We start from the raw sequence: 11,181 nt of genomic DNA, 5'->3' as shown, positions 1-11,181 counted from the left end.
TGTCAAATTTTTTTTATATAGATTTCACATCAGTGATGGGTAAATGGTCGATTTTTGAGGTTTCATACACTTACAGTAAGATACTGTAAGATACTGTAAGAAAATGTAAGATACCTCTGACGCAATTTTAAACATTCTTATTGACTGTCGACTCGACAATTGGTTCTTATTGCTCGATATATATTGGTACATGTAATTTATTTGTTATATAAATATATATAATATCAAGGAAAACCAGTTTTAAAGAATTAATGTTGCTTGAAACATAATTTTTTGGAAACATTAATTCTTTAGCTCCATCTTTTCCTTAGCTACTGCTTTCCCTCGGACATTTTCTATTTATTAAATAAATAATATACATGTCAGTTTATTTTTAAAAGATGGAAATGTCCAAGAAAAAGTAGTAGCTAAGGGAAAGATGTAGCTAAGGAATTAATGTTGCTTGAAATAGACTTTCTTTGGCAACTGTAATTCCTTAGCTCCATCTTTTCCTTACCTACTATTTTTCCTTGGGATTTTTATTTATTTAAAAAATAAAAAGCATGTAATTTTATTTATTAAATAAATTAAAATGTCCAAGGAAAAGCAGTAGCTAAGAAAAAGATGTAGCTAAGAAATTAATTTTGCTAAAAAATTATGTTTTAAGGAATGAATGTTGCTTTAATTTTAAATAACTAATTTTTTAAATAAATAAAAATCCCAAGGAAAAATAGTAGCTATGGAAAAGATGAAGCTGAGGAATTACAGTTGCCAAAGAAATTCTTTTTTAAGCAACATGAATTCCTTAGCTACATCTTTGCCTTAGCTACTGCTTGTTTTTGGAGTTTTATTTATTCAATAAATGAATTACATGTATTTATCGAATAAAAAAAAATTGTAGCACGAAGGTTCCACTTTTATTCGTAAGAGGCGCTGGGAACGCAATGTAAGATACCTCGATGTATGAAACGGATGATGTAAGATACGGTATCTTACATGGTATTTTACACATGTAAGATACCAAGGTATCTTACCTACCCAACACTGTTTCACATACAAATGCTCTACAAGCGCCACCAGTAGAGGAAAAAAGCTCTAAATTGTAATGCCCTGTGAATTGGACTGCTGTATATTTCTACCATGGTCCAAACCAAAAATTTTTACATCAAATGTAGTAGTGTGAGTGAGCTTCCGACGTTTCCCGAGTGCCCCACTCTTGTCACATGCGCGCGTTGTTTTGGTTAATACACGACAAGGAAGCCAATAGAGTCTGCACCGTTGCCTCTGGAGAAAAATCCACTTATTGTAAAGATAGGACGCTAGCAATATAGGAGTATTACATATATGGGCTACAGTCACAACGAGATATCTACAACTTACAAGCCTTATGTACCAATGAAAATTGTAAAGTTACGCCAATTATATTTTCCTATATTATAAATTAGGAAATTATATTATAAACTGATATTTTTTTTTTTTACATTTTTTCGGAAAAATTATTTTAAAATTTTAAAAATTATTAAATTGTGTTATAATTTTTTATGATTTAATTTATCAATTTTATTGATATAAAATATTACCTAATTAAAATACATAATTCAATATTTTTTTAAAAATATTAAATAATATAATATTAATTGTTTTTATTTTATATGAATTTTTAATTGAATAATATATAAATAAACCAATTGGTTTCCATTCTTTCATATTTTACTTAACGAAAAAATATTAGTATTAAAGCGAGACCCAGCGATACTTGCGAGACAAGACAGAGACCTGGTGCGAACGAGCGAGACCGAGACTCGTCTCGTCTCGTACCGCATGAAGCCCTAGTTCTCTCCTCATGTTTGCATAATATGCAAATGTGTATGGTCATGCGTATTGAAGTGAAAAAATAAACACCCAAAAAAAAGCACCTATTAAATATTTTGATAGACAGGGCAGGTGGCCCCATATTTATTATTTGCATGAACATGGCTTTGCGGGGTTCTCAAAGTTATGCGCAACTTTGGTCCAAGAATAGCAGCTCTGATAAACCATGTCCAGGTCAAAAATGATTACAGCGTTGAATTTTTTAATGAAATTTATTCTGACTACGATCCATATTTAATTAACAAACGATGGTTATTATCTCAATTTTCATGATTCAACATTTAGAAAGTAGTATTTTTAACGGGCTTAGGGGGATCAGGATCCGGAAATTCACCAAGTGCTTCCATGTAATGAGCCTCAATTTTCATTGGCCTCAACTCCCAAGCAATTCTAGATTCCATTTCACAGGGCTGTATTCCGAGATCCTCTAGCGTAGGAATGCCTTTGATAAGAGTGTCAGTAGTATGTTCCTATTCCAGGATAAATAACAAAAAAAAGAAAGAATAAATGCTTCATGTGAGAGAATCACAAATTTTTATACCTTTTCAAGCCCTTCCCAATGAAGATTACCAAATGGATAACCTGGACTTATTGACTCAGTGAAGGATACTTTAAGTTTGAATAATGGAGTGTAGTCCAAATCCATTCTACGATAACCATATTCTTCAGCGTTTCGCCTTATAAATTTATTGATCCAATCGACTAAATCTCCAAGCTTGTAGCGCTTTGGTCTAAAACATAAAAATAATATAAGTGGAAAGTATAAAAAACCCAAGTAATGTTAAAAAAATAAATTCTCTGTAAAAAATTATGGTTGTTTTTGTTCTTTAAAAAAACTTGCCCAACGAATTGATAATCTTTGCCTGCTGTACTTGGATCTTTTACAAGAGCAGTTATGCCAGCTGCTACATCGCCAACCCAAATTGGTTGTTTCTCAGTTAGTTCTCCTTTTTTCCAAAGTGAGATTCCTCTAGGGAATTTACAAACAGATGAATAAATACAAGAAATAATCATTTCTATTTTGAATATTACAATAATTTACCTGAAGTGTCGTCGTAATGCTCGGGCATAAATATTGAAAAATCGATCTTCTTGACCATAAATTATTGCAGGTCGTACAATTGTTGCATTAGGAAACGCTTCTCTAACTGCCAATTCTCCCTCCCATTTGGATTTATAATATTTTGATCCTCCTTTCATCAAAATGGGCTGTAAATAATAATCCAACGATAACCAGCAGGACTTTATAAAAAACATTGCTTGTATATAACTTTGAAATAATGTGAGAAATTGATATTCTAGCATCAAAAGTACTGTGCCATGACTATACGATGCTTTTTTTGAGTACGAAAAAAAAGTCATGTTGTTGGGAATTTGCTTGTTGTAAGTCTTGTATACAACCATGCATTGTGATTTTTTATATACATGACGATTTGTTGCTGAATATTGGAAATGGTGTTCATAAAAACAAAAAAACTTACTTCTGGATGTGGATTAGCATTTAAACAAGACATATGAATAAATCTCTCTACACCTGATTGCTGACATAGCTTGGCAAGTGTTTTCGCACCATGAACATGAACATCATCGAATGTAAAATTTTTGGTTTCCCAATCACGTCCAATTAAATTAATAACGACGTTTGAATACTTAATGCATTTGAGTATTGATTCTTCATCACGCAAATCGAATGGATGATATAGTACTTGTCCTAAGTCTCCACATAATTTTAATTTCATCGAGCCATAATGCTCTCCACGATAAGGTAGTATCATCTTAAAAAGAGTTAAAAACATAATTATATATTGACTGCTGATATAAATTTCTATTCAAGCTAACCTGTGTGCCAATTTTCCCCAGCCGATTGCAGACATATCGTCCAAGAAAACCAGTATTTCCAAAAACTGTACATACAATACCATTAAATGAACTCCGACCACCAGAGCCTCTTTTTAATGATGTAGTCTGAGGATTTTGAATCACTCGGGGTGCTTGTGAGTACTGACACCGGTGGTTGGCGTTTGATGTGAAATATGACAATACATGGATCTCTGACAAAAAATAAACAGTAATGAATATTAGAAAGTATAAAATTAGGCTCCGAGGCTATACAAAATAAACATTGTCATATACCCGGACATTAGTCCAACCATTCAACTCAACTTTTATTTTGAGCTGCTTCACAGCTGTGCTAATTTGTGATTATCATTTTGTATTTCTACTTTAAAAGATTAACGTCAATTGTAATAAATAAAATTTAAATTAAGCCAACTGAGCTGAAATTATTGGTTCAAGAATTTGACTCAGTAAACTATTTAAATCTTCATTCCGTTCAGCCATTAGTTTGTTGGTTCTCTTTTTAATACATAGTTGAAAAAAATTTTAAATAAAAAAATATGTAACTTACGGGCGAGTTGTAAATTATTGGATGAACGATGAATAACAATTGCCATTGTGTATACGAATATTTTGTATATATTGACTACAATCAACGGAATATGCTTAAAACTGAACTTTTTAAAATTTCGTACAATTAATCTTAATGGTAAGCTTATTAACTATTGATTGGCACAATTTAAATAAGATTCGAGTAACATTGAATGTCCATTATATATGACAATTACATAAAAATATGTACGCAGGGGCAGCAAAACAAGCGAGATGACTAGATACCTAGACAGTGTTGGGTAGGTAAGATACCTCGGTATCTTACATGTGTAAGATACCATGGCCGTATTCTTATCATCGGTTTATACATGGCGTATTTGCTGCGCTCCTGTGCGCTACGAATAAAGTAATTCCGTGCCGCTGGGTTATTTCGATAAATGTTTATTATTTTAAAATACATTATTTTAATTTATTTAATAAATAAAATTACATGCATTTTATTTTTTAAATAAATAAAAATCCCAAGGAAAAATAGTAGCTAAGGAAAAGATGGAGCTAAAGAATTACAGTTGCCAAAGAAATTCTTTTTTAAGCAACATTAATTCCTTAGCTACATCTTTCCCTTAGCTACTGCTTTTTCTTGGACATTTCCATCTTTTAAAAATAAAATGACATGTATATTATTTATTTAATAAATAGAAAATGTCCGAGGAAAAGCAGTAGCTAAGGAAAGGATGGAGCTAAGAAATTAATGTTGCCAAAAAATTATGTTTCAAGCAACATTAATTCCTTCAAACTGGTTTTCCTTGATATTATATATATTTATATAACAAATAAATTACATGTACCAATATATATCGAGCAATAAGAACTAATTGTCGAGTCGACAGCAGTCGACAGTCAATAAGAATGTTCAAAATGGCGTCAGAGGTATCTTACAGTATCTTACAGTATCTTACTGTAAGTGTATGAAACCTCAAAAATCGACCATTTACCCATCACTGGTTGTGTGTAATGTGTGTATAGTGTATCTAGTGTTCAAAGCTTGGATCACGGAGGCGCCATGTTTAAAATTCCGATAGCCATGTTGAGAATTATGGAAGCCATGATAAAACCACTGAAATATAATAAAACTGGAAGGTGAACTCCTATGCTTAGCCAATGCACGGATTGTCGCTAGAGATAGCAACATATTGGATGGCTTTCCCTCTCACTCACGCATGCGCACATTAAATCTTGTACAGTCAACGTCAAAACAAACTAGTACTACACGATATAAAAGTTACATTATATTTCAGTACAGTCTCAACCAACTTTAGTTGACGTGACTGTACCGACAAGGACAAAAACCCATCCATTGAATCTCTCTCTCGGCGACGCTAAGTTCGGCTTCCAGTTTTATTATATTTCAGTGGATAAAACGCAAACTTTTGCGTGTCGTGAGTTCGCACCCTTATAGTTTATACTACTACATTTGATGTAAAAATTTTTGTTTCAATGGTATATAGAAATATAGGCATGCAGCGTTAACAATAAGCTGACACCGGTCGCCATAGGCTAAAGTGGCGATTTTTATTCAAATCATATTAAAATACATATTAAAGATGATCTTAATAAAAGATTAAAAATAAATCATAACACATGATTAATTATATAAAAAATAAAAAATAAAATACATATTAAGCTTTGTTACATATTTTTTTTAAATTATTTTTCTTTTTTTTTTTTTTTTTATCTTCTATAATTTGCTCATTAAAAACTCTGAGTCAACTGTACGTACAAGTATGTACCAAACATTGTATTGCATACAATATTTCTATCGTTCTTTTTATCCAAACTTCTAGTTTGTTAACTAAATATGTAAAAATTTCTTTTATTATAAATGCATTATATACATTTACGCATGCTTAAAAGTTACATTAATCATAAATAAAAACTTTAAAAATATTATTTGATAATTCTACGTATTTATAGATGTTGCAAAACAATTAGAAATTGAACTTTTACTTTTTCACAAAAAAACAATTTGAAAAAATAAAAGAAATTTTTACATATTTAGTTACCAAACTAGAAGTTTGGATAAAAAGAACGATATAAATATTGCACTGGATGCAATACAATGTTTGGTACATACTTGTACGTACATTTGACTCAGAGTTTTCAATGAGCAAATTATAGAAGATAAAAAAAAAAAAAAAAGAAAAATAAGTTGAAAAAAATATGTAACAAAGCTTAATATGTATTTTATTTTTTATTTTTTATATAATCAATCATGTGTTTATGTATTTTTATTATTTTAATCTTTTATCAAGATCATCTTTAATATGTATTTTACTTTATGATTTGAATAAAGTCGCGGCACTTTAGCCAATATGGCAACCGGTGGTCAGCACTTCTTATTGGCTTAAAAAAACGTATACGCATGGACCTCCCTGCATATTTCTACCATGGACATTCCTGTATATTTCTACCATGGTTTGCACCAATGCAAATAAATTTAACAATTAGATATAATAGTTTGAGTGTCACATGCACGCGTCGTTTTGGTAGGCACACGACAAGGAAGACGATAGTGTCGGCACCGTTGCCCATGGAGAAAGAATCGAGCCTTGTTAACAATATAGGAGTATTACATATATGCAAAATGTAAACACACATATTATCCATATTATTATTTCAAGCTCGGAAAGCCCAGAAAAGCCCGATCAATTAGCCGAATTTCTGTTTGGTACCAGTGATGGGTAAATGGTCGATTTTTGAGGTTTTATACACTTACAGTAAGATACTGTAAGATACTGTAAGAAACTGTAAGATACCTCTGACGCCATTTTGAACATTCTTATTGACTGTCGACTCGAAGATTAGTTCTTATTGCTCGATATATATTGGTACATGTAATTTATTTGTTATATAAATATATATAATATCAAGGAAAACCAGTTTGAAGGAATTAATGTTGCTTGAAACATAATTTTTTGGCAACATTAATTTCTTAGCTCCATCCTTTCCTTAGCTACTGCTTTTTCTTGGACATTTTCTATTTATTAAATAAATAATATACATGTCATTTTATTTTTAAAAGATGGAAATGTCCAAGAAAAAGCAGTAGCTAAGGGAAAGATGTAGCTAAGGAATTAATGTTGCTTAAAAAAGAATTTCTTTGGCAACTGTAATTCTTTAGCTCCATCTTTTCCTTAGCTACTATTTTTCCTTGGGATTTTTATTTATTTAAAAAATAAAATGCATGTAATTTTATATATTGAATAAATTAAAATGTCCAAGGAAAAGCAGTAGCTAAGAAAAAGATGTAGCTAAGAAATTAATGTTGCCAAAAAATTATGTTTTAAGGAATTAATGTTGCTTTAATTTTAAATAACTAATTTTTTAAATAAATAAAAAACCCAAGGAAAAATAGTAGCTATGGAAAAGATGGAGCTAAGGAATTACAGTTGCCAAAGAAATTCTTTTTTAAGCAACATTAATTCCTTAGCTACATCTTTTCCTTAGCTACTGCTTGTTTTTGGAATTTTTATTTATTTAATAAATGAATTACATGTATTTATCGAATAAAAAAAAATTGTAGCACGGAGGTTCCACTTTTATTCGTAAGAGGCGCTGGGAACGCAATGTAAGATACCTCGATGTATGAAACCGATGATGTAAGATACGGCATTTTACATGGTATTTTACACATGTAAGATACCAAGGTATCTTACCTACCCAACACTGCACACAACTACATTTTTTCAGTGATATTTTGGTAATATATAGTAATTTCTAGTGATTTAAACACGCGTGTGAATTTAATGGTGGATTAAATCACGGAGGCGCCATGTTTAGAATTACGGCAGCCATGATAAAACGCAAACTTTTGCGTGTCGTGAGTTCGGACCCTAAGGGCTGAAACTCACGACAAGCAACATTTCGCTTGTAAACATGGCCGCTGTTCCTACGGACCTACTGGGCATGCGCAAATCCGTGATTTCAGTATGAGCTGTGCTATTGTCACGGTTCAAAAAATAAATAAATATAACCTTATTAAAATCTCAATATTGATGTTTTGATTAAATTTTGGAGTATTTTTTAAATTCTTTTTTAATTGAACACTTTTGCTCAAGGTTTTGTTTATATATTTTTTTGTATAATGTGGTGTCATGCCCAACTGTTTTTATAATTATTTGGTTTTTATTTTTGTAGCACAACTGGCAGCTGACTATTTACACTGCATATAAACACAGTGCCTCCGTGATTTAAATCACAAGTTCGACACTGTCGAACTTGTGACTTATCTCACGGATTTGCGCATGCTCAGATCGCTCAGAATTATGTCGGCCATGTTTACAAGCGAAATGTTGCTTGTCGTGAGTTTGAGCCCTAAGTGAGCTTCCGACGTTCTCAGAGTGTCACATGCGCGCGTCGTTTTGGTAGGCACACGACAAGGAAGACGATAGAGTCTGCACCGTTGCCCATGGAGGAAATCCACTTATTGTAGAGATAGGACGTTAGCAATATAGGAGTATTACATATATGACATTTTGATACATTTTGAAGTGGCGTGTGTAATAGATATTTGATACATGAAGTATTTTAATAATTGTCAGCAATTGTCAGTATAAAAATCTATTACAATCGCACTACTACGATATCCGTGGCGACAAAATGTTACAACCATGAAGAATAAAGAACAGGAGGACGAACTTAAATGGGCCTATCGAGCCAAAAACGCTACAAAAACCAAGAAGGTGAATTAGTTCTATTTTGGCCGGGAGATTGCTCTGCTTCAGAGCTTGGACCACTTTTAGTTGTAGAGTAGTTACGTAAGTGTAAAAATATATAAATAAATGGTATATGAAAAAATTATCTTCAAAATGTTTTAGATATAAATACTGATGATACATACTGCAGTCCAATTTACAGCAGTCCAATTCACAGAGCATTACAATTTAGGGCTTTTTTCCTCCACTGGCAGCGCTTGTAAAGCTTTTGTATGTAAAATCTATATAAAAAAAAATTTACAAGCGCCATCAGCGGCAAAAAAAAGCCCTAAATTGTAAAAAATTTGCCCTGTGAATCGGACTGCTGGGCAAATTTTTTACAATTTAGGGCTTTTTTTTGCCGGTGATGGCGCTTGTTAAATTTTTTATCTATAGATTTCACATATAAAAGCTCAACAAGCGCCGCTAGTGGAGAAAAAAAGCCCTAAATTGTAATGCCCTGTGATCCGGATTGCGGAATATTTTATATTCAAGATTTATAAGCAAATGTCAATTATTTGTGTATTTATAAATTGAAGGGGCTTGACAAAATTTTTTTTATATAGATTTCACATAGAAAAGCTTCACAAACGCCACCATCGGAAAAAAAACGCTTTAATGAGAACATCCTCTGAATACGGCAGTCCAATTCACAGGGCATTACAATTTAGGGCTTTTTTCCTCTACTGGTGGCGCTTGTAGAGCTTTTGTATGTGAAATCTATATAAAAAAAATTTGACAAGCGCCATTACCGGCAAAAAAAAGCCCTAAATTGTAAAAAATTTGCCCTGTGAATTGGACTGCGGGTGCCGAATTCACAGGGCAAATTTCATAGAATTTAGGGCTTTTTCTGCTACTAATGGCGCTTGTAAAATTTTTTTTAAATAAATTTAGATACAAAAGCTTCACAAGCGCCGCCAGTGGAGGTAAAAAGCCCTAAATTGTAGTGCTATGTGAATTGGACTGCAGCACCCGTATTCACAAGGCATTACAACTTAGGGCTTTTTTTCCTCCACTGGTGGCGCTTGTGAAGCTTTTGTATGTGAAATCTATATAAAAAAAATTTTATAAGTGCCATCAGTGGCAAAAAAAAGCCCTAAATTGTATGAATTTTGCCCTGTGAATTTGGGTGCAGGCATGGGGTTAAATAAGGATTAAGAAGCGTAAGCTTTGCTTTTTTACGGTGTTACTAAAGCATAGGCTGTCGCTGAAGCCTAAATTTCAGGGTAAGTTAGTTCGAAAAACTACCAACTGCAGCGCTGACATCAGTCCTGCACCAAAAAGAAAGGCAGAACAAAATATTCTTATTCACTCTAGCCTGTAATATTATGTTTAAATACCTTCTTGGGCCATTCAGGTGCAGTTTAATTATTAATATGAATTCGTAAATTAAAATATCCAATAACTTCTCATTTTTTTTTATTTTTTAATGAAATTAAAAGTCATCTTATTACTCAAATTGTTCAAGGGATGTCATTTCTTGTAAATCTTTTTATAATTTTTTTTAAGTTGAAACAAAAATTTTAATTTCAACGTGCTTCCAATCACATCCTTTTCAACAATTGAATAGATAGATAAATCAATTGAATATTATATACAAAAGTTTCTTTTAAATAAATTAATTCCTCCACAAGAAGAAGAAAATAAACATAGAATATTACGTATTTATAATATGAGAAGAAATAATATGATTAGTAAAGTATTCAATCCATTTGATACGTTAGATGACAGAACTTTGTGTAAATTATTTTAGGGAACTTACGATTTTTAAAATAATGCAATAAAACAAATTATAAATTGTCTTTCTACAAAAGAAAAAAAATTAATAAATATATTAATAATGATAGGTTACCAAAACAAGTTTTTTTTCAAAGTTTATATTAATAATGCTTTCTCTTATACTATTTTATCATTTTTTCCAAATTTTATGTTCGAGCTTGAGTCAGTATGGATCTAATCGCTCCAATTATTCACAATAGACATACATATGCAGGGGTATAGCACTACATGTATTTTTATGTGGGCTTATTTCCCACAAGGGACCCTAGACTGAGTCTAGTGAGTATAAGTTTAGCCCGCCATATTGTATTGAGATGGTAAATCGGTTTATTTCTACGTGATCTGTCGCGATTCTTTCTTACCCGCTAAATTGAATTTTCTTTTGATGATTGTAATAACTATATTTAGG

General features: G+C 31.8%; 1 protein-coding gene across 1 annotated transcript; it reads right to left on the bottom strand.

Moving 5' to 3' along the window:
- Positions 1 to 1,903: 1,903 nt before the first annotated feature.
- LOC122854983 (NADH dehydrogenase [ubiquinone] 1 alpha subcomplex subunit 9, mitochondrial) lies at positions 1,904 to 4,518 on the bottom strand. Its single transcript, XM_044156051.1, has 7 exons — positions 4,259 to 4,518; positions 3,691 to 3,902; positions 3,333 to 3,626; positions 2,894 to 3,060; positions 2,693 to 2,821; positions 2,393 to 2,582; positions 1,904 to 2,321 (listed from the first exon to the last, which is right to left on the bottom strand). The coding sequence occupies exons 1-7, from the start codon at positions 4,302 to 4,304 to the stop codon at positions 2,133 to 2,135; spliced, it is 1,227 nt and encodes a 408-aa protein (XP_044011986.1). The 5' UTR covers positions 4,305 to 4,518; the 3' UTR covers positions 1,904 to 2,132.
- Between the last annotated feature and the right edge of the window lie 6,663 nt (positions 4,519 to 11,181).

Source organism: Aphidius gifuensis, linkage group LG4, assembly GCF_014905175.1.
Source record: "Aphidius gifuensis isolate YNYX2018 linkage group LG4, ASM1490517v1, whole genome shotgun sequence".
Classification (NCBI taxonomy): Eukaryota; Metazoa; Arthropoda; class Insecta; order Hymenoptera; family Braconidae; genus Aphidius; species Aphidius gifuensis.
Note: the sequence above shows the minus strand (reverse complement) of the source record. Positions and strands in the feature narration are given on the sequence as shown.

Coding starts and splice junctions, on each gene's coding strand:
- LOC122854983 (XM_044156051.1), bottom strand. CDS start 4,304: ATGGCAATTGTTATTCATCGTTCATCCAATAATTTACAACTCGCCC. Junction 3,903..4,258: donor CAATAATTTACAACTCGCCC/GTAAGTTACATA, acceptor ATTTTTTGTCAG/AGATCCATGTATTGTCATAT. Junction 2,822..2,893: donor GCATTACGACGACACTTCAG/GTAAATTATTGT, acceptor TAAATTCCCTAG/AGGAATCTCACTTTGGAAAA.